The 24,915-nt window shown below is 36.5% G+C and overlaps 1 protein-coding gene across 5 annotated transcripts in view; it reads right to left on the bottom strand.

Annotated features, from left to right (window-relative positions):
• MTHFD2L (methylenetetrahydrofolate dehydrogenase (NADP+ dependent) 2 like) overlaps nucleotides 1–19,514 on the bottom strand; it is a 115,390-nt gene extending 95,876 nt beyond the window's left edge. Inside the window, exons 1-5 of one of the 5 annotated variants that reach the window (XM_031470606.2) lie at nucleotides 19,271–19,361; nucleotides 18,944–18,991; nucleotides 17,290–17,409; nucleotides 3,595–3,779; nucleotides 2,844–2,966 (exon numbers count right to left, since the gene is read on the bottom strand). In XM_031470606.2, the coding sequence (XP_031326466.1) occupies nucleotides 2,844–2,966; nucleotides 3,595–3,748 (277 nt within the window). In that variant the 5' untranslated portion in view covers nucleotides 3,749–3,779; nucleotides 17,290–17,409; nucleotides 18,944–18,991; nucleotides 19,271–19,361. Of the gene's footprint in view, nucleotides 1–2,843; nucleotides 2,967–3,594; nucleotides 3,780–6,822; nucleotides 7,207–13,246; nucleotides 13,666–17,289; nucleotides 17,410–18,943; nucleotides 18,992–19,270 lie in introns of those variants that run through there. The other 4 variants (XM_031470582.2, XM_064485402.1, XM_031470631.2 and 1 more) reach the window with 4 other exon arrangements.
• Nucleotides 19,515–24,915: the final 5,401 nt, after the last annotated feature.

The raw sequence follows: 24,915 nt of genomic DNA, 5'->3' as shown, positions 1-24,915 counted from the left end.
AATTTCTTCCTTCCCGACAACCTACATCAAAAGATTGGTGAATTAATATTTAAATGTTTTATGTTATAATGCTATGTTTAAGATAAAATGCCTTGTTTTATGATTTCCTACTTTATCCAACTTTTTCTATTAACCAAATTACATATCCCAGTGTAATGTAGGTGAATAGGTTAAGTAATACAGAAGAGTCCCCTCATCTGTAAGATGAAGAAGATAATTCCTACACATAAGGCTAGGCTGTTTGAGGATTCAATAAAATTATCCATATAAAAGAACACCTGCCACGTAGTAGCACCTGTTACTCACCAGCTAACACTGACATGCGGTGAGAGTGGTAACATAATGGTAATGGAATGAGGGGCCAGTCTGCCTGGACTCACATTCCAGCTCCATTACCAGCTCTGTGAGCTTAGGGGCAGTTATCTAACCTCTCTGTGCCCCAAATCCCTCATCAGTAAAATGCATATAATAATAGCTCCACCTCCATAGGGTTATTATGAGGATTCAATGAATCAATAATGTAAAGTGCCTGAGACATAAATGCCTGACATAGTAAATTTTGGTTATTTTGTATATTATTGGCTTTTCAACTAGATATAAAATTGTCGTTTCTCAGAGAATCCAGATATTTTTTTATCACCATATCCCTTTAGCTCTATGCTTCTGACTCTCAAACACAAGACTTGAGAAATTTCAGTACAGAGAGATCAACAGTGCCATCTAGTGGCAAATTGCTAATAAATTCAACAAAGAATATTGCCCATAAAGGGGTAAAATTTCTTACAGATATGAATTTAATTTTTAATTTCCAAATATTTGGAAAATTTTTACATGTTTACATGTTTTTATAACTATCTGAATGTATTTCAAATACAAGTGAAGGAAATTTAAAAACTGCAAACCACAAGAAGAAGATTGTGAGACAAATGCAGTACCAAAAAAAAAAAAAAAAAAGATCTTGTTTTGCATGAGCCAAAAACTGGGCTTAAACCCAAATGCCAAAATTTTTGGGACAGATCTGTGATATTAATTAAACTCCTGATATTTTCTAGACCTTAACTTCCTATGATATGAAATGAGTGTGCTGTACATGTTGAATGCCTTTTATAGTTGTAAAAGTAAGTGATAAATCACCATGCTAATTTTAACATGATGAGTCTATAGTATTATCTGTCAGAAGCATTTTTCTTGGGGGGAACCTTGATAACTTCTAAGATCCTTTCCAATTTTTTAATTTTTTTAAATCCCGCCATATCAAAAGAAAATAATTAAAAATGTGAGTTTTTGTTGTAATTTAAATAGCACAAATGTTATACACTGAGACAGTAAGTTATATTATTGCATAAATTAAAATATTAATACCATACAAAGATCCTAAGTAATACCATCATACAGCTCTACTTTCTGCAAGTCAAACTTACACAAGAATTCAAAACTGCACCAAACTACCCTAATCCATAATATTCAAGCAATCCTTGCTTTGCTCATTGAATATGCACGAATTTCAGAGCCACAATTCAGTCAAGCACCACCAGTCTTCCAGCAACACAGTTTGAATTTCAGTTATCATGGCATATTAACTGTGAGTGATTATATAAGCGCTGCCAGCTCTTTGGTCCACAAATCACTATGTAAGTAACAGATGCGCATCATGATCAGTGACTAACATGTCACTTCTTTCAGAGTCTGTCGGTGATTGATCACGGCACATCTGTTATTCAGTTCAAACACAGACAGTAAATCATACTGCCTCCTTGTCTCCCAGTGATAAACTCACATGACATTTCACAGAAGCGGATAATCAGAAGAGGGAATGAGCCTGCAAAGATGAAGTGCAATGAAGAAATAAAAGGCGATGATTCTGGAAGTGAAAGCAGATGTGAACAGAAGAACTGATGGTGGCACAGCAAAGACAGAAGAGACCTAGGCCAGCATAAAGGTAAGAACCATGAACGTAAAAAACAAGATAAACCTGCTTCAGTAGATTTCTACCTGAATGTAAACGGGCTGTACAAGAAGTAGGCCATGACCCCAGAATGCTGACACTGCACCCTTTGAAGCCACGTAGCTACGCAGCCACAGGAACGTAATGAGGACAAACAGATCCAAATAAATGAGGAATGTGCTTGTGACAAAAAGGACGACAACACCCCAGAGAAAGTGACACCAGAATAAAACCTCACATTAAAGAAACTCTCAGAGACAGTTCATGACTTCAAAAGTACAAAGGACAAAACAGAAGCTGATCCAAACTTGGAAAGGAATATGACAGTTCAACTCACCAAGGCACAGAAAAGATGCTTAGAAAAGAGCAAGCGTTCCACATGAAGAGTTATAGGATGAGAGGAAGGAAGGTCAAACTCCTCTTGACAAGACTTTGCCGATGAAATAAGACACTTAAATTCTCAGTGTTTCTAATGTTTTAAATCATAGTGTACTTAATATTAGTTTTACTATTTTTTCATGTCCTTATACATTTGCAAACCACAGTAAGAGAGTTTTTGATGTTTTGAGAAAAATTTTAAAGGTCACAGAACAATAGCTATTTTCCCACTGATTTATTTAGATCGCTTTGACCAGCTGCAGCAGACATAGTCATTTCTATGTTCTTGCACTGCTGTGCAAAGCCAGAACTGCACGTGTTGCCAAAGCCTACATTTTTCTTTCACAATTTTCAGTCATTGTAAATGTAAGTCATTCAGAAATTGTCACCTATTATATGCTAATACAAGAGCTAGTCCCCTTCTGAACATATTTTATAAATTACTTGAGGTGTCAGGATATAATGTTGAAAGGTGTCCTTGCTCCTAACCGAACCAGACACATAGAAGAGCATTATGTACCTGGCAGTGGCAACTGAACTAATATACCACTGACTCTTGGGTCCATGTTCAACTGATCAGTTATGTCCAAAAGTTCTTCCTGAGAAACGTCCTTAGGTTTTAGAATGATCTCACTACAGATACCTGGAAGAAAAACAAGTACAGAAAGTCACTCGACTAACAAAGATGTGTTTTTCCATTAGTGATGTTTTACAGCGTGTAATTGGCTCCCTCTGCTCCCGTCCCATGGGAAGGAAAGGTCCTTCTACAAAAATGATGTTCGAAGCACCATCAGAAGGGATTTCTCAAATAGTGCAGATGTTTTCTCATGATTCACATGCATTCTTTAGTCCAGGACCCCATGTGGCAAATTGCGTTTATTGCCGATAAGCTACTGTCAGTGGATTTAAAGAGAATAAAAACACCAATACTGCCACCGCCACTACCAAGCCAAGTTGGACAGAGTGCACTGGCCAGGTTTACCATGAGATTAAAGCAAATGTGACAAAAACAGGCCCTTTAAATGTAAAGTGTTGCTCTCACATTTCATCATAGGATCTGAAATCACACTGAATTGATTCAATAAGAAAATCTGAAGAAAAAGAATAAGAAATGAAAATAAACTTTGGTAACTAAATAATCTCTAATAATAATAATAATACATGTTATTCGAATAGCACTGAGTTGACAATTTTCATTCATAATTATCACACTTTGAAGTGAAACCAGAAAACATTATTTAGGAAAAAGCACAACTAAAACGCACGCCCACCTACAGCAGCGGCCGCTTTGACCTTCCTCCTGACGTAGGTGTGGCTGGCGGGGTCATCACCCACTAGAACGACGCTGAGGTGAGGCCTTCTGTTCCCAAAGGAAATCCAAGAGTCCACACCTTGCCGTATTTCTTTCTGGATTTGTTTGGACATTTCAGTTCCTGAGATAATAACTGCATCATGTCTGTGGAAAACAAAGAGAGAAATGTAGTACTAAAAAGGCAATAAGGAACATTTGACCACATAAATTTAAGGTACAAGAGTGAACAAGACATCTTTGATTCCCCAAGTGAGCAACCGGAAATTGATTTTTTTCAAGTATATTCGACACATTCTTCAGGTTCAAAAATATATTATTAATTTTATGAAAGATTCCAACTAGGCTTTTTGGTTCTGCATTATAATCTATCTACAGTATACATTTCTTCATGACTCTCACTTCATGATTTTTTTTTTAAATTATCAAACTACATACTCAAGATCTGGACTAAAATATTGACGCTACTGAAGCCTCTGTTATTTTTTCAGAAGAGGCAGAGCAGCACAGTCTAGTTAAAACCAGCACCCATCTTCAAAGCCCCAGGCCATGGGGTACAGATGCAGCACCGTAGTCTTTTGACCCAAAGGCAAAGTCAGTTCACTTCTAATAGTATACCCTGTACAAGACCCCACAGTCATGAGCTCTGTACTACACAACTCTTCTAACGTACTCAAGGGAAAATGTTATTCCTCAGCTCCAGGACCACTGTGACAACAGCTGCCAGTCTTGCCATGCTCGTCATCGATCACAGTGGGGACCAGGCCAGTAAGCCCCACCCCCACACCATAGCATCACTTCTAATAGAAAAACTGTACAAAACTACCTGGCGGTTTATCAGTGCCTAAGGTGGTAAGAAACACTGTATGACAGATGACACATATCTATCTCTAGAAAGGCACAAAGAAATGCATTACAGGAAGACTTCCCTACTCTCCCTGACATCAGACTTGAAAGTAGTGAATTAATGTGGCTCCTACTGCACGTTTCGTTTTTAAAGATACCTGATAAAGTAACAGATGGTCCCTTCTTCCTGCTGCCCCTGTCCTTTCACTGTTGAAAGGCCTGATGAAAGCATGAACTGTATAGCACATGAATACGACCCAAAATGCCAAATGCAGGTCAGTGAATATTGCGAAGAAGAGGAAAAGGAGGAAGAGGAGGAAGCAGAAGAAAAAGGGAGAAAAGAAAAACCTTATGGCACCTTCATTTTTTCAAGTACCTGGACACTTTTTATTTTCTAACAAGATCAGGCATCATGAATACCAGCCAATACAGACATAATGCAGATTTGCTGCCCCTCAGGGAAGTCAACTCCCCTCTCTAATAGGCTGGTGTACACATACGTAGACTCAGATCAATACTCCATTTCAGTCTGGCACCAGTGATCCACAGCGTTCATCCAGATTTACACAATTTTGCTGCAAACAGTGTTCTGCTAAGAAATGATTCTGAAATGTGGTCTATGGATACATGTATCAAAATTGCCTGGGAAGCTTACTGAACTTGCAGATTCCTAGACCCCACGATCACACCCATGATTCAGAATCCATGGAGGGGGCCTGGGAATCTGCACATCTAACAGGTTCCCGCAGGTAATTCTTGTACATGACCATGTTTGGAAATCATTTCTTCAGTTCAACACAAAAGTATATTTTAATAATAATCGTAACTGTGGGTAAACAATTTGAGCAAATAAAATGATTGGTTAGACATTACAATTATAAGTACACTCTACTTTTGATTTTAATTTTGTCTGCTTTTCACTGAAAATTTAATAGCTTTCAAGACATGAAAGGTCATTGTAAGTTCAGTGTACCAATCTTACTCCACTGTCCTAATTTTATAATCGCTTTATTAGGGTGTAACTGACATACAATATACTGCATATACTTAACGTGTACAATTTGATGTTTTAATGTGTGTATATACCTGGGAAACCATCACCAAAATCAGGAAAAGAAACATATCCATCAACCCCAAAAGTTTCCTGGTAATCCTTTTTTAATCTCACCATTCCATCTGTCCCTGCCATGTCCCCAGACAACACTGATCTGCTTTCTGTTGCTATATATTAGTTTGTATCATCATGAATTTTATAAAAATGGAATCATGCACCACATACTCCATTTTATCCAGCTACTTTGACTCAGCACAATTAAAATTCATTCATGTTGCTGCACATATCAGTAGTGCATTTCTTTTCATTGCTGAGTAGCTTTCCATTGTAACGACATACCAAAATGTGTATATCCATTTAATGGTTGATGGATATTTATGTTGTTTCCAGTTTTTAGTCATGACAAACAAAGCTGCTATAAACATTCATGGGCAAGTCTTGTATGCACATGCGCTTTCATTTCTCTTGAGCAAATATCTAGGAACAGAATGACTGGGTCATACGGTATGTTTAAATTTGTAAGAAACTGTCAATCTGTTTTCCAAAGTTGTATCATTTTACATTTCTGCAAGCAGTATACAAGAGTTCCAGTTGCTCCACATACTTGCCATCACTTGGTATGGTCAGTCTTTTAAATTTTGGACAATCTAGTGGCTATATGGCAGCATCTGACTGTGCTTTTAATTTGCATTCCCCAGATGAATAATGATGTTGAGCACTTTTTTCATGTGCTTATACAGCATCTGCCTATCTTCTTTGGTGAATTGTGTGATTTGAGTTTTTGCCCTTTAATATTGAATTTTGAGAGTTCTTCATATATCCTTGATTCAAGTCCTTTATAAGATATGTGATTTGACATATTTCCATTCTATTAACTGTGTCTTTGGATGCTAAGTTCTCAATTTTGATGTATTTCAATTAATTTTCCTTTTATGGTTTATGCTTTTGGTATTGTGTATAAGAAATTTTTGTCTTAACTCAAGGTCACATTTTCTCCAATGTTTCCTTATAGAAGTTTTATGGGTTTAGGTTACACATTCAGTTTTGTGATTTAGTTCTATTCCTAGTTTGATGAGGCTTTGTATCAGAATACTGTCAAATGCTTTTTCTGTGTCTATTAAGAAGATCATATAATCATATGCTTTTTTTGGTTTTAGTCTATTAATACGTTAAATTACATTGATTAATTTTCAAATGTGAAACCAACCTTGCAGTCCTAGGATAAACTTCCCACCTATCATTTCCAGATATTTTGGATTTCATCAAAATTTTAAGACAAAATGTTTGTACCTATGTACATGAGAGGTACTTGTAGATTTCCTTTCTTGTACTGTCTCTGCATGCTTTTGGTGTCAGGGTGATGCTGCCCTCAGGGAATGTGCTAGGAAGTATTCCATCCCCTTCAGATTTCCAGAAGAGTTTGTGTAGAATTCGTATTATTTCTTCCCTAAATGATTGGTAGACTTCACCTGTGAAGCCATCTGGTCCTGGAGCTTTCTGTGTTGTAAGGTTTAAAACTACAAATTAATTTTTTAATATAGAGGGCTCTTCAGGTTATTTATTATTTCTTGAGTGAGCTTTTGTAGTTTGCCTTTGTACATTCTAGTAATTAGTATGTAATTACAATTATAGACTAAATCAAGTTAAGATAAAAATATATTCATTTTGAGTTTAAATTTTATTTTTCAGAACTAAGTAACAAACTTTTTCCACTATTTACTTTGAATTCCTGGTGCACATTTTTTAGTAATTCATTTAAGTAGAATTTTAATACTAAGAGAACAAGGACTCTTACATTAACAAATATGAAGGGTTGCAGACACTGCAAATAATTCAAGCATGACTCATTTATAAGGCAGTAAAAATTACTTTCTAAAAATTTATTGTGTCAGCAATATTCAGATAGGTAAAATACTCTACTATATAGAAGCAAGTTTATCTGCTAATATACTAGAATTCACTCTTAAGAACATATATTTATATTTTAAAATATAAAGCCATCTGAGTTCTATGTTACATTTTATAGCATATGAATAGCAATACAGCTGCGCACATGTTTTATTAGCTGATTCTCTGTTAAACACAATGACTTATTCATGGGCTACTGTGAAACTGGCAATCACTGAGCATAAGTATCCAGGATACCGATGCCCTAGACACTACAGAGCTGTGTCAACCTGAGGATGGTGGAGGTAACAATGGCGTAAACTGATTAATCACTTCCATGAAGACAGTCTATCTACAGATGAAACTTGACTACACCTTCTGTGTTGGGGTCTGAGGTGACAGGGCTTCCTTTACATCACAGCACTGACGTGCTAAGTCAGTTTGCTAATTACAGCTGAAATGGTAAAGCCTGGCCTCGCTGGTGTTTATGAGTAAACACGCATAAGACTCCCATCCAATTATGTATACGGACTTAGAGCATTTTCAGTAGCAACTGGTCCATTCCATTGATTCCCTCAGTCACTGCAGAGCCTCGCAACTCCGGCTCTGTGGGAGACGTGATACAAAGATAAATGAAGCAACTTGGGATTAGCGGAGGTCCAACAGGAGGATGCCTGTATCAGCTGATATGCTGGAAGGACTGGTAAACACACACATTCATAGCTCACATAAAAGACTTTAGTGCATAAGGAGATGAGATTTTTTTTTCAACACACATATTGGTGAAAAATGTTAAGTATCAGCAACAACCCAAATTTCCAGCCACAGAAGCATACAACTCCTAGGAATTCTCCCTGGCTCAAGTCTTGAATTCTGCCAATCCATTTTCCACACTGCAGCCAGAGTGGTTTTCCAAATGGAATCATATCACTTCCCTCATTAAATCCACATGTCCAATTTTTATTAATTTAATAAATACATATTGAAATCAACTATATGCCAGGCACTATTCTAGGCACCAGGAATATAAATAATATGGAACAAATGGGCCACTTTCATGAAAATTATATTCCAGTTAGAGAAGACATAAGCAAATTTTTTAAAAAAGCAAATATTTAACATATCATATGTATAAACTGAAAGAAAAGGCATACCTGGAGGCCAGAATTACCATGTTACATAGGTGGATTAAGGTGTCACTTCTCTGATTAATCAGGTGGCATTGAAGGAAATGAAGGAATATGTTATGTGGTTATCTGGAGAAAAGAATTCTAGGCTAAATTAGGAAGTACACAGCAAGCACAAAAGACTTAAGGCAGGAGCATACCTGGCATGTCTGATGAATAACAGGGAGGCCAGTGGCTGCAGTGGAAAGAACAAATGGACCAGAACAGGACATGAAGTCAGAGAAGTAGTGTGACATCAGATCACACAGGGTTCGACAGGCCTTCAGAAGGACATTTGCTTTTATTGTGAGATAGAAAGCTGTCTAGAGATTTTGAGGAGTGCCATTTCCTAATTTAGTGATAACTGGTTAAAATGCGGAGGACATACTCAATGGAAGGAAGGGGGGAAGCAGGGACACCAGTTAAGAGGCTAGTGTGGTATCCCAGGCAAGGGATGATGGTGGCTTGGACAAGGCGGATAGCAGTGGAGGTGCTAAGTAGCCTGATTTAGAATCTATTTTGAGGCTGGGGCCACTGGGAGATTAGGTGTAGGGTGTGAGAAAAAGAACACGAGTCAAATATGACTCCAAAATTTTTGACCTGAGAAACTGAAAAATGGGAGTTTTAACTCAAATCCAAATGTCCTGTGGCTTACACACTCCTGCATGAGCTTTCTTCAGCCTCACTGTGCTCACCAAGTCCCACACTACACATAGCTAAATCTCAGCTTATCAACCGCACCAGGTTCTCATTCCTGAGAATTCACTTGTACTATTCCCTCGACTTGAAACATTGTTCTTCCTTAATACCTGAGAGTATTTTGCACATTGTATATGTTTATTAAATATCTGTGGAATTCTCAGACTTAAATTTTTATTATAATTTGCACAATTTGTATTTTTTACTATGCAGCCACTGAAAATAATTAACTATAAAAACATCAATATATGAAAATGTTCATTGTATAAAATTAAGTGAAGAAATTAAATGAAAAATTGTAGGTTCATAATTATAACTGTTAAAATGTGAATGCATATGACTAAAGATTAAAAGGGAATACATAAAATAAAATGGTGAAATAGGTAGTATTCTGGATATTTATCTTTCTATCTTAAAATATTTTAAATGTTATCAAATAGATCTTGAATTATATTAAATGAGTAGATGCAAAATATAAAACACATGAAAAGAAAACAATTATAGTAAAATTAAAAACCTTGTCATCCAGTTTAAGAAAAATAGTATCATCATCACTGAAATTGTCTATATAACCCTCCCCTACCAAAAACTTTTTCCTTTCTCATAGAGTTAAATATGATCCTGAAATTTTGGTTTATAATTCCATTGTTCTTTTTTACCATTTAACCTAATGTTTCTATCTCTAAACATTAAAAATATAACAATATACATTATTATTATAATAATATACACCATATATACTATGTGTGATAATTTATAATATACATGATCTACATGACATCTATCACATTTATATATGTATATAATATGAAATATGAGAATATTTCACTAACGTTTACACCCAGGAATAGAATTGCGGGATTATAAGATCATTTATGTATGTTCAATTTATGCCATCTTGTTTTCCAAAGTGATTGCACTAGTTCACAAGTCCACCAGTAGTATTTAAGAATTTCTATTGCTCTACTTCCTTGATTTTGTCAAAGCTTTTAATTTAACCAATTAGTTAATGGAATTTTGTTGTGATTTTAATATGCATTTCCCTGATCACTACAGGTTGGGTATCTTATAGGTTTAATGGCCATTTGGCGTTCCTCTTGATGGAATGCCTGTTCATCTCTTGACCATTTTTCTAATGAATTATTAGCCCATGCCTAATTTGAAGTAGTTATTTATGCATTCTGAATATTAATCTTATATTAGTTATATCTGTGTATCAAGTATCATAGTATGTGGCTTGTCTTTTCATTTATTAAATGGTTACTTTTGATGAGTTCTTGATTTTAATGTGAAACTCAACCATCTTTGCCTCTAGTGTCCACTTTTTGTCTCTTAAGAAAATCTCCACCATTTCTGACACAATTTCTTTTACAGAACACAACAGGACTCAGTTAAGACAGACTGGCTAAGGAATTGTCAGGAACTTTTTGAGATTCTGTATAGGCTAGACCTAAAAATCCCACAGGGTTTAATTAAAATATCTATAAAGAGCTTCTGCTGAGCCTTGATTAGGAATCTCTGATTTATGCCCCCATTACTCTCAAAGCAGGAATCCCCACTCTAGTATTCCTGATAGGGGGTCAGCTACTTTCCATATAAGGAAACCTGTGAAGCATATGTGCTCGAAACTGGTCATAGGACTCTTTATCCATAATAATGTGCAAATAAGCTAGAATCTACCAAATAAAGTATAAATTGATAACAAATTAATAAATATCGTACATATAAACAGTTTTGTAACTTAATTAAAAAACTTTTGTGAAGTTTATATTGAATACAAAAAAAATTTCATCACAGCAGAATGTATTCTCTTTATTCCCTACATCAGATTTTAGAAATGTACTTAAAAATCTATTTTGTAAATGAGTCCAAAAGACCTAAAAGCGTTGCATTTTATTCAAAATTTGTTGAACATTGTTAATCAATATATTAAAAAAAAATAGACCAAGGCAGATGGGACTTCAGATTTGAAACTTTTAGTGAGTTGCAATCACTGAAATCAAAGCTTACAAACAGAAATGTTTCCCTTCAAAAGCGAGAGAAACACTGAACTAATTAAACAATGATGGCTCAAATAATATACAAGCGATTTTGAAATTCTATTGTTGTGTGTTGAATTGTGACCCTAAGAAGGTATGTTCAAATCCTAATCTCTGGTATCTGTGACCTTTTCTGGAAATAAAGTATTTGCAGATGTAATTAAGATGGAGGATGAAGTCATACCGGCGTGGACCATTAATCCAGCATGACTGCCGTCCTTGTAGGAAGAGAAGACACAGGCAAGAGAGCCATATGACCACAGAGGCAGGGGTGGAGTCCCACAGTTATAGACAAGGAAAACCAAGGACTGCCAGCAACAACAGGCTAGAAAAGCATGGTCCTGCCAATACGCTGGTTTCAGATTTCTAGCCTCCACAAATGTGAGGATACATTTTTTGTTGTTTTAAGCTGATGGGGTTCAGGGCAAGTTGCCCCAAGATGTGCCACACACATTATTTCATGCTGAAACAAGCAAGGGCCAAAAGACTCAGGAAGAATGTTTGAAATTCCTCCTAAATGCCTAAGAGAATTTAAGATAGGAGGCCTGGTTCAGGAAGGTGCTGTCACCACAGATAACCATGGTACAACCACAGATAAACATAGTAGAGTATGAACTAGGTGTGGTAGACAAGGAGGAAGCTGGCAAGACCCATTTGATCAAAGTCCTTTCTGTGTCCCACTGTCTCTAGATGACCCAGCAAACATTTAACAAACAGTAACTCTTCACCTTCCTTACTTCTCTTTTCCCAGACCCTTACCTTCTTCTCCTTAGTCTAGAATAACATACAAACCTCATCTTGCCTTACTGTCTTAGGAATTCTCCACGTTTATGTGAATTTCCCATACGTACATAATAACCTTGATTTTCTCCTGTTCATCTGTCTTATGTCATTTTAATTACCAGCTCAAGGAACTGAGAGACAAAAGAGGGGAATATCGTCTCCTCCACAAAGCCATCTAGTTTGCGGTACTTTGTTTATGGTAGACTTAGTAAACAAATACATCTACAATCCAATTTAAAATGTTCTAATTGTGGGAAGAGCTTTTGATAAAGTTCCTATTTTTCACTGAATAAATTTATAGTTTGTAATTTAATGGAATACAACTGAGAAGACCTATCATTTACTGCATCTATAAATAATAAAATATTTTAAATCATAAATAGGCACAACTTATTTGATAACTTTTATCTTAAGTATTTGTCAAAGAAAGGTACTTTGAAAGGAGACATGCAGATAGCACCTGTGAAAATTATTTAGGTTGAAATATCTTCACATTCAATATTTTAAAAACTAGAATTGAGACTATGTTCCCTTTAGCAGTTTGTTCTGTGTTTACCAGGTGCTTTAGCATCTGCAGAGACAGTATTTTTAAAACCATAAAAATACTACTGTCTAAAGAAAAGAGTAATTAAGAAAACTGCAGCAAATTTAACTTCTTTTTTTTTTTCAGAAAAGTATCAGAAACTAGGTGTTAAAGGAAGATATGGCTAAGAAACTGATTCAAGTTTGGTTGACCCCTGAGCAAAATGTGTTTGCACTGCGTAGGTCCACTTGTTCTTAGATCTTTTTCACTAAAAAGGTACCACAGTGCTACATGATTCCCAGTTGGTTGAATCTGAGGATGCAGAACTGCAAATACAGAGGGCCAACTGTGAAGGTTTCTGACTGTGTGGAGGGTCAGCATCCCTAACCTCTGCATTGTTCAAGAGTCAACTGCATGGGAATGTGCACCAAGAATGTGTCACATGTTAAAAGTTAATATTTGCTTAGTTAACACAAACATTTAAGGGTATTAATAAAAATTAAGATAAAAAACTTAAACTATCTTAATATATAAGGATGTAAATTACCTTTTAAAAATGTTAACTTTGAAAATAGTTTTGAATAGAATTATTTTATAGGTTGCCTAATATAAATCAATAAATGTTCTAAATATGTAACTTTCATCACTTTTTACTCTTAAAAATTTGCTTGTTTCATCAAAAAATTATATAGTCACATTGCCATTAATACACATCAAAAGTGAAGTCAATTTGACCCCTTAGATAGCTTTCATACAAGGCACCCTGTCATTACTTGCTCAGGTGACATTTCCTAAAAAGGCAGAAATGTTGCAAGTCACCCCCAGAGAAGGCAGGACTTCTCTTTAGCACTTTATTCTCTTTCAGTACTTTATTCTCACCCCATTGCTAGGCTAGCACTAAGTGTGACTTCATTAGGAGGCAATAAATCAGAGTGGAAGGCGGATGGGAGGAGGTTAGTAGGGCAACACAATTCAGTACAAATTACTCACCCAAAGCCAGAAGTCCTGAGTCCCAGCCCTGGTTCACCCTTAGTAGCTATAATGAAATTGGACAAGTCACTTAACTGCTCTCAAAGGCTTGCAATTTCCTCATCTACACAATGGGAATGTTCTCTGTTGACCTTACATAAGAGAATTTGGCTAAGAGTTGATTGGCTGATTTGTAAAAATGGCTCTCTCTCCTAGTTTCTGTTAAGTAACAGATGGACACCTGTTCAGAGAACCAAAAGTAATTATGGCACCAGAAAGCCATCAGCATTTAGCGCTGTTTCTAAGAGCTTGATTACTTACCTATACTTTCCAGAAAATAAATTGTAACCATCCTAATCTATGGTTACTAAAACTAAATGAAGTGTTTAATTAACTAAAGCAAAGCAGTAAACAGGAGAGAAAAAAATCAGGACTTTCCTGTGTATCAAAACATTCCTTTACAAAATAGTAAAGTAACAGCAAATAAAATCTACCCAAGATCAAGAGTGTATCTAATTTATATACTTGACATTTTGCTTCTGCATCTACGTTTTAATCTCACTTTCAACCACAACTTTAATTAGAGCTGCAGTAAACGGTTTTATGATCTACAAAGATGAAAAAGCCTAATACAATCATGAGCAATTTAAACATCTCTGCAGGTCTTAACAGTTTCATTGATATGAAATCCAAAGGAACCAGGGTAAAACTACACGTGGAATAAAACCAATCACTAGTACTAGGGAGCCTTTTGAAGTAAGTGAATGTTTTTAAAGTAAAAGAATTCTTAGGAAGGTTAAGTTTAGGGCCTTTTAAAAACATTCATTTCATATCCTAAATACTTCTTACACTGTGAAGTAATTTTATCAGGAATTATACTTCTGCAAACCAATACAATGTAAAGCAAGTTCTTTTCATTAAGTATGACTGATATTCAGTTTTGTAACTTAACTCTTCCAGGGCCCTAACTTGTAACTTGGAACATCAGTAGCTACCTAAACACACATACTTTTTCAGAAAAATCTTAGATGCTAAGCTTTATACCATAAGAATCCTTGGCTGTCTGTTGAACCCTATGGACACCTTCTCAGAACAATCTTTTTAAATGTTTAATATAGGATATACAGGTTTACAAGGAAGCCAGTTTTATTGAAATACTGTTATCAAACATTTTTTTAAAAGCATTAAATAAAAGGATCTAGTAGCAAGTCTAATAACTACCATAATACCAGAGTAGTGGTGAGTGTGTATGTTTTGAGATCTCTGCCTCAACTCTGTGATATTAAAATATCTGTATTTTTACTGGAAACCTCACAAGTACTGCTAATACTACTGTGGTGTGTTGCCAACATTCATAATTGAAGAAAATGCTAAATTTATCAGAGGTTAGTGACCTCCCATCTAAGTTTAAGGAGGTCTAAATTCTTCTCATGAAGTCCCAGGTTACCTGGCAGTGAGGGAATCTGACAGTATTTAATGTCTATATGCAAAATTAGTTTTCTTGACTCACAGGAGTTCTATGAGATTTAATAAATGTTTTGAAAAAGAGGAAAAGCAACAGTGAGATATGACAATTATAAATTGCATATAGAGTAAAGCACTGGGTTGCGTGCAGCTTCATATCCTGTCGTCACTATTTATTTCTTGTGTTATCTTGGACAAGTTATTTAATTTCTCTATGTCTCAACCTGTTCTCAATCTGTTAATTGGGAATAGTAACAGTGTCTACTTCCTTCAGTTGTTGTAAGGACAAATGACATACTGTATGTGAAAAATCCCATCAAAGTGCTTAACACAGAGTAAGGGATCATTAAATATTAAGAATTTTTCAACAACACAACTGGATTATTTAAAGGCAAGATGATATTCATTGCAAAGTTAATGATAAACAGCCAAGGGGGTGGGGCGGAAACATTTGTTTTAAACTATAATATGCCCCCACTTTAGAATTATGAATCTTTGAATAGTCTCTTAGCTCTAGGCATACCCTTTAATAAAAGTAATTATAGAAACTTATATAGAAAGTGAACAAACCTGGTTGGTATGACGTTGACAAGAACATGACCTGAATCTCAGAGTAAATTATTTCATGTTTCAAGGACTAGACATTAAACAACAGCAAAGATGGTTATGTAAGTTATGGCCAATTGACTTAATATAGATGATGCAGCCAATAAAATATTAGCAAAAACAACGGCAACACAGAAATGGTGAAACATTTAGGTTTGAAATCTAAAATGAAATAAGAACTGCTTGGAAATCAAAAATTGTAACCAGCTAGCTATCATATATCATTTTCTTTAGAACATGTAAGGCATTACAATAGGAAAACCACTCTATAATATTGCCAACAAAATAAAACATGATTTTAAGAAACTGCCTTTGCTAGTCATTGGGACTAACTCTATCTTGGCTGAAATCAGGTTACGGAAAATCACCTTTAGTAATGGTCCTAACTGGAATCTGGGCCCTTCAAGCTTCACAAGAGGATAAAAAGATCTTTAAATCAAATAATTCTATGGCAGAGAGAGAAATACTGAGTAAGCACTAGAGGGGAGAGTCTAAAGGAAGCTGAACAGCCTTACTGATAAATTTTGTTTTTTAATTATTAAACACCCCACTCTACAAATCATGATTATTTAAACAACATAAACCGGAGTCTCTTACTAACTCCAAAAATATGGTTTTTTTTTAAATGCCAGCCTAGCTATAAAAATTATAAAGCCATTAGCAGTGAGATAAAAAGAAAAGGTGAGGCTTCTATAATGAGCTGTCGGTCAGCATACAAGATTTTACAAATACTAAAAGGAATCAGCAGGAGAGGAAAAATAAAGAGAATCTGGCAAATGAATGATTTTTGCAATCACTGAGCAACAGGATAAACATGGAACAAATGCTTGGGCTATCCATTTAGTTACTGAAAATGAATTCAGATAGGAGGATCTAAAGTGTAGGATCTGGGGAGGTCCCTGTTGTAGGACACCTGCAAATCTGCTTACAGCATGGCCTGAATGTGCGAAGTCTATAACCTCACCTCCAAATGGGACAGGCTGCTACCTGGCTCCATACACTGAAAAGCCCTATGCCAAAGACTCATGTGATGTTTATAACCCAAGGATATTTTTATTTATAAATCTCTCGTACAGAAAGGAAAAATGGGAAAAATTCGATCACTAAGAATGTTTTAACTTTTTGGCTGTTTAGGTAATTCAAGAAACAATAAGCTGCAACAAATAGAAGGGCTTATTTATTTCTATGACATTAAATATATTTTCTTCCAGTTAATAAGATCTAATTTCTCTTGAGAAAATAGGAAAAAAAATAATTGCAAATTTTAAAGGGAAAACCATTGAGAGGTTAATATTAAAAGATACTTCAAGATTCTGTACCTTTCAAATTTTGCCAAACATTATTTATTGAAATTCTGCTTATTAAAAAAACTCTCCCACTAAAAAAGTATTTATATGTTCAACTATTATAGGTATCTAATTAGTCAAAAATATGAAAAAATGATCAAAGTTTTTTTTCATTATTCATTTAAGGTGCTATAACTCAGAAACTGGTAATAAATCGGTTGATTGAAAACAGTCAGTATCACTGGGGAAAGAGCTTATAAAACTTAAAGACAATTTAACACTAAGGTTCAAATTTCAAGTCAGTAGGAATGATATCAGATTTTAAAAACACTCACTATGAAGAACTAGACAACTAACGTGTCACTACGTATCAGAAAAAAGATGACTGAGGATGGGGACAAGTGGGGAGGCAGACAGTGGTGACCTCTGGAAGGAATCTCTTCTCTCTGCTGGTCCTAGAAGAGAAAAGAGACACCAATAAGCATCAACACACTGTCCGAATTCCTCCCCACCCGAGACCCACCAGTCCACAGGTGTTTCTCAACCTTACAGCCAACCTCACCTTCATATATGGTATTCAACACCAAGAGGACATCAAAAACACCACCTAATACTAACTTAACTGGTGCTGCCTTGAAAAAGTAAAAACTATCAAAAGTATTATTATTTTATACAGTTATAATTTGTATTAAATAGGGCTGAAACCAGCTGGGTTGAAAGTAATACTTCTTTATATTAAAAATAGCTTTCAAAAACTACTGCACTCAACTATTTTAAATTATAAAGAGGCCATTAATTTAATTTTTAAAAATCTGAATTTTCTGTGTGTGTGTGTGTGTGTGTGTGTGTGTGTATGGATATGTGTGGAGCAAGTGGCTACAATGAAATGTTGGGGTTGTAACTATTGTGGCTCCCATTCAATGTACATGGAGAAGATAGGGTGTTGGGGTCGTTTATTTACATCAGCTGACAAAGGGAAGTTAACCAGCTATACAATTTGAAAAAGGTTATCTGCACTCTGGAAAGAAGCCCAAAAATAACTGAAATTCAAAAAATAATTATCGAAATAAGAGTGACTATAGTACATAATTCCTTCATTTCTGTAGAACAAATAGAATTCTACAGAATCTTTTCCTAGGTAGTAGAATTGATAGTTCCAGACCAACTGGACAATTTTTTCAGACACTGAGAGCTTCCACAACCAGAACTCTGAAATCTCTGTTATTTTCTCACATATACTTGAGAAAGACAAGTAGTAGTCACTATAAACTATGTCCAAAGTAAACCCCACAGGAAATACTGTTTTTAATATCAGTCACTCAAGCCTAAGGTCCAAAATATACACAATGGGGGAGTTAATTTAAGTTAAATAAGCAGTAGCTCTGTCTTTCCACATTACTGATCATTACTTTCTTCCAGGTACAATGCTGAGCACTGGGGATACAAAAAGATGAGTAAGACATAATCTCTGTGAAGTAAAATATAAAACTGCAGTGAAAGCACATTTCTGGAAGCCCCGAAAGTCAGAAAACAGAATCTCTTCTGGACTCACTAGCTCTGCGTCAAGGGAATGTATTTTTAGCTTCTTAGATTTTAGTTTGTAACTACAAGTATATGACGGAAGGATGAAGTGCTCCTGGGTACCACTGTGCAGAAGAGTTAAAAACCGAACTGTTCTGTATTTGCAACATGCCAGGCAGAAACAAGGTCCGAAGAGATGCAGTGAATGTAAAACTGATAACTTCAATCTACGATTTAAGAGATTCAGGAAGCGCCATACAGAAAAAGAATAAGGCAAGATTAATGTCTGTTGTGTGAAATCATTAAGGATTTTAGAGCTGGAAAAGATATCAGTATAACTACCAACCAAGAAATTCAGAAACTCAAAGACTACTAAGCCAGCTGGACATCCCCGCTCCTTTGTCTACGAAACATGCCAATAACCAAAACAAAGTGTTTGAAACAAGAGACCACGTGTTTTTATGGCACCTTTCCTTGGGGCCTCAAAAGTCTTCCTGGATCACTCCACTGCACCTGCTGCAAAGATGGAACATTCTGGTGAACGCAGAGCACGTCCAAGGCGCCCGACTGGAGGCCGAAGCACCTCCCCGCCGGGCCGCCAGGCCAAGTTCGGAGCCCAGGCAGGCCTCGCCCCCAGCCCCGCCGCGCCGAGCGACTGCCGTGGAGCCCCGGCCTCGCGCGCGAGGGCCTCGCCCGCGCCAGCTGCCGGCGCCCCGCCGCCCCTCCCACCGCCGGCGGCTTCGCACCCGGGTGCCCAGAAACCCGAGGAGGTCGAGCGTCCGGGAGCGCTCGTACCTCACACAGCTGCTCCGAAAGCCCCGGAACGCGCGTCCGGCCGCTCCCGGCGCCGGCGCGGCCAAGGGGGGCACCGCGCTCCCACCCAGCGCCGGCACTTGGCCTAGGCGGCCGCGGAGCAGCCAAAAGCCGCGGGCCGACACTGTCATGGCCGCGAGTCCCCGGCTTCTGGACCGAGGCGCCACCTCCCGCCGCTCCGGTCCCGCAGCGGCAGCCAGGCTCCGCCCCCACCCGGTACGCGTCCCAGCAGCAGCCGGGTGCCCGGGGGCTCCACGCAGGGGCGGGGTCAGGAGCAGAGCTCAGGGCCGGGGGCGGGCCCGAAGGAGCTCCGGGAGTGTCAGGGTGCGCGGCGGGACGCAAGCCGCGGGCGGGGCAGAGTACTGGCAGGTGCGTCAGGGAACTGGCGGCTTGCGGTGTGGCCCGGCGGCGACTAGGCTTCTCACCCACTGGGCACGCTAATGTTCCAGTAGCGAGGACACAGGGAAGGCGGCTAAACTAATTAGTTCAAGCAGCATCCCCCTTTTCTCCCAAACCAGCGCTCCACCCAGCAGCCTCCGAGGGTTCCTGGAATTTGATTTAAAGCAGGAAAAGTGTTTCTCACTCCCTTGTGAGACTTCGGGATACCTTGAGAGCCGGAGAAAGAAACACAAGTGTGAGTGTGTAGGAGTAAGAGGAGGACCTGGCTGAGCAAGGCCTGGATCTAAGGATTTCTATAGCTCTGCCTTTTCACCTCCACTTTGGTGAGAAAAGATTGGCCAATGTCTGTCACTTTCTAGAGTCTAGAGGCAGCGTAGGAACCTGCCTCATGCAGTGAATTTGTAGTGAGAAAACAAAACATCAGCTCCCTTTGAAAAAGTAAAAATCAGCCTGTCCGTTCATTATGCTGGGATATGCTAAAAGACAAACTGAGGCTTATTTTTAAATTTTAAGAGTTTATTTGAACAAAAACCAATTTGAATCGGGCAGCATCCAATTTACGAGATAGAAAGGAGTTCCAAGGGGCCTGTCTTTCATCAAATGAAAGACTTACAGGCAGAAGGGAGCAGGAACTAGGAAGCTATACTAGACAAATAAGCGGTTTGGTTACTTTCCTTTAGGGGAAAGCAGGGGTCTATTAGACATATTACCTAATTAGTGATTATATGAAGGAAACACAAGTAGTTTCATGCCCTTGAATTACATACTGTTTTAAAAATGTTTTTTCTTGTAGTCCAATCTGAAGGGATAATGCAAAATACAGAAAAAGGGTGCACAAAATGAAAAATGTATAATTGAGAAAATAAAAAGTAATTTACATGTTAAAAATGCAGGATTATTTGTGAATTAAGTTTCATTAAATAAAAAGTAAAAAAAAAAATCACTAGTAATACCTAGCAGTTTCTGTAGGCTTACTCTGTGCCAGGTCCTCTTCTGTGTCCTTAACATAGATTGCCTCATTTAATCTTCACGATAGCTCTGGGAGGTAGAGTCTTTTATTGTTCCCATTTTACATATGATAAATTTGAACTTCAAAGAAATTAAAGAACTTGCCTAAAGCTACCAGTCTAGTAAGTGGTACATCTAAGGCTCAAAGAAAGGTACTTGATTCTGTAGCTGAAAAAAATGACAAACTTCTAATAATTCACGGGACAAAGACATGAAAAGGAAAATCAGAAAATAATTTTGAACTGAAGGAAAAGAGAACATATCAAAATTTGAGAAATGCAGCTAAAGCAGCATTTCTTTTAGAGAAATTCATAGCCTTACATGCTTATTTTAGAAAAGAGTAAAGGTCTAAAATCAGTGGTCTAAGCTTCTATCTTAACAAATGGGAAAAATAAGAACCGTTGAGCTAAAGATAAGCGCTAAATTAAATGGAAAACAAAAATGACAGAGGAAATCAATGAAATCAAAAGCAAGTTTTTGGAAAAGATCAATATAATTGATAAACTAATTATATTAACTAGGGGAAAAAGAGGACTGCTGGGAGGCAGTGCACTATGGACTATTCACATTCCTGTGTGTCTTGCTGAGTGTCAAGACTCCAGACCCTGACCACTTTCTACTTGGGCCGTTTCTCAGGAGTCTTCATGCAGCCAGTAATTCTGAGAGATAAGGTAATGTCTCCCTGTGCTAGGGAGGATGCTCACTTACTGCTTGCCCTAAAAGTGATGGACTCCTTAAACTCGGAATTCCTCTTCTGTGGGGCAACCCACTACGCAGGTAGGCTTCATCTGGTCCTCTACATCACTCTGTGGTACGTGGGGCAGGGAAACTGCAACAATGACACTGATACTCCAGCCACTTTTTTGGTCAAGTATCATTTGATCATATATGCAAGGGTTTATTTCTGAATTCTCTATTCTATTCCATCATTCTATATGTCTGACCTATGCCAACACCTTCTCTTTGGATAACTGTGTCTCTGTAATAAGTTTTCAAATCAGAGAGTGTAAGACCTCCAACTTTGTTCTTTTTCGAGATTGTTTTGGCTATTCAGGGTCTCTTGAGATTCCATATGAATTTTAGAACGGGTTTTTCTGCTTCTGCAAAAACTGACATTTGGACTTTGGTGGGTATTTCATTAAATCTGTAGATTGCTTTGGGTAGCATTGGCATCTTAGCAATATTAAGTCTTCCAGTCCATGAACACAGGGTATCTTTCCATTTATTTGTATCTTCTCTAATTTCCTTCAGCAACATTTTGCAGTTTTCAGTGTAAAAGTCCTCCTTGGTTAGGTTTTTTCTAAGTATTTTATACTTCTTGGTGCTATTGTAAATTGAAATATTTTCTTTATTTCCTTTTTGGATTTGTCATTTTTGGCTACTACTTTTGCTGTCACAAATTTCTTTGTCTCTGTCCAGGGGTCTTGTATCTTTTGTAAGTCTTCATGAAACTGTATAGGGCTAACTTACTAGATTGTAGATAGGGCACAATTAACTCCCTCACAAGGACACAAATTATCAATATAGGGAATGAAAATGGAATATCACCACAGATGTAAAGGTATTAAAATGTTAATAAAGTAATAATATAAAAAGTTTTAATGTAACATATGTGGCAACCTAAATAAAACAGACAAATTTATTTAAAAACACAAATCATCAAAAATTGACCCAAATTTGGGATTTGCAGATACTAACTACAATATATAAAATAGACAACAAGGCCCTACTGTATAACACCGGGAGCTATATTTAATAGCTTGTAATAACCTATAATGAAAAAGTATGAAAAAATATATAAATATGTGTAACTGAATAACTATGCTGTACATCAGAAACTAACACAACATTGTAACTCAACTACACCTCAGTTAAAAAACTGACCCAAAAAGAGACTTAAACATTGAATAACTCCATGAAAAAATTTTAAATGAAATTACTAATTAATTATCTTCTGATAAAGATTCTTCAAGCTTAGTAGGCTTCACTGATGATTTCTCTCAAATATTTAAGAAAGCAATGATAACAATCTTATGTAAATCTCTCAAAAAGTAGAAGAGAAAGGAGCCTTCCCAACTCATTTTATAGAGTCACCATTGCCCTGATACCAAAACATTACAAGAAAAGACACTACAGACCACTATCCCTCAACAACATAGTAACAAAAAAATCTTTAAAATCAATAGCAAATTTAATAAAGCAATATATAAAAAGGGTAATATGTCATGATCAAGTGGAATTTATCTGGTTCAACATTCAAAATTAATCAGTGTAATTTACCACAGCAACAGATTGAAGAAGGAAAAAGCAGTGATGATCTCAATAGATGTAGAAAACATATTTGATAGAATTCAACATTCATTCATGGAAAAAATTTAAAACTTGCAGAAAACTATCAACAGAGGAATATTCATCAAGCTTATAAAGGAAGTCTATGAATAACCCCAGCTAATGATGGGTTCACTTCATGGTGAAAGACGTCTAAGATGAGAATAAGACAAGGATTTCTGTTTCCACCGTTTCTATTCTGTACTGTTTGTCTGGGGCTGACTGCAAAAGGGTACGAAAGAACTTTGGTGGGTGATGGAAATATTCTATATTTTGATTGCGGTATGGTACATGGACTGTATGTTTGTAAAAACTCACCAAATTACACGCTTAAAATGGGAACATTTCATTGTATGCAAATTATACCTCAATTAAAATTGATTAAACAAGGGGCCTAAGCATTTGTTGATTCGCCTTAGAATTAATCCACATCCCACAATAAGAAGCCGATATAGATAGATAGATAGATAGATAGATAGATAGATAGATAGATAGATAGACAGACAGATAGACAGATAGATAATGGATAAATAGATAGACCTAGATATCACAGATACCATAGATCTGTCTGTCTATCCATTCATCTCCCATTGATGGGCCACAATTAATTTGGTCACTAGAGGGAGCTCGTATTTCATGAACCCCAAAGCTTGGCAAAGACTTGAAAAGCAGTGGACGTAAAGGCACAAAAAAGAATGAAGAATATAAAAAGTTTTCATGAGCAGATCTGTAAGAAATTAGTAATAATAAAGTTGGTAAAACCTTTTTTGGCCATAATAATAAAGAAAATAAAAATGTTGCTTGTGGAAGAGATGAAGCTTCTTTCATTAGTGTATTTAAAAAGTAGACCTGATCCTGACTTTTATCTAGATGTTGTGGGCTGTTTAAACAATAACCTTGGAATTTTTTTTTCAAATAAAGGTTATATTTTTTATTACAAAAGTTATACATGTTAATTATAGAAAATTTGAAAGAGTAAATTTGAATGAAAGAAGAAAAAGAGAAGAATCAAAAGTACTATTGTCAACATCCTCATAGCCTGCAAATAAGAATGCTATCAAAATCTGAGTGTATCGCCCCAGAGAATTTAGTGTACATATTATTTTTACTTGATTTTGATCACAAATAACACAAATTTTAACTACTATTTGATATCTTAACCATGAAAATGAAGTATAAATTAAATACTTGTACATAATGTAGAATGCTCATAATTACATTAACTATTTCTTTGAAGTTTTTAAAAATAGTGCTTATTAGTATTTAGTGGTCACATTAAAGTGTTGCTTGGTGACTAACTTTCTTAGGCAGGAAATTCTAATTGAGGGAAGGATTTGGGTTTTTTACTGTATAACCTTTTTACCATTCAAATTTTTATAATGTACATATATTTTTTTCTGCAGTAAATAAGTATAACCAGTTTACCTATTTGATGTGATAAGTTTTAGATTCTGATAGATTAGCAGCATATTGGGTGAAGTGTTATGGAATGACCATGAAGGTAGATAAGATTTTGGAGCTCTCTCTGTTAGAAGAGTGTGACATTTTGAAAGAAGATTGGGCCAGTGCTTGGGCCAACTAACAGCATTTTGAATGTTTCATGGCATATCATGTGATGTGGGCAAATAATAAGAATTTTTATAAAGAACAAGGTGAGTAAGCCATTTGTTATGGATTGAATTTGTCGCCCCTAAAATTCCTATGTTGAAGTCATAACCTTCAGTACTCAGAATTCTTGTGTTGAAGTCTTAACCCTCAGTACTTATTTGGAGATAGGCTGTTTTAAAAGGTAATTAAGATAAAATGAGGTCACTGGGATGGGCTTTAATCCACTGTGACTGGTGTTCTCATAAAAACAGGCGATTAGGACACAGGCACATACAGAGTGAAGA

This window comes from Camelus dromedarius, chromosome 1 (genome assembly GCF_036321535.1).
Source record: "Camelus dromedarius isolate mCamDro1 chromosome 1, mCamDro1.pat, whole genome shotgun sequence".
Taxonomy (NCBI): domain Eukaryota; kingdom Metazoa; phylum Chordata; class Mammalia; order Artiodactyla; family Camelidae; genus Camelus; species Camelus dromedarius.
This window is presented reverse-complemented; position numbering and strand designations above follow the sequence as displayed.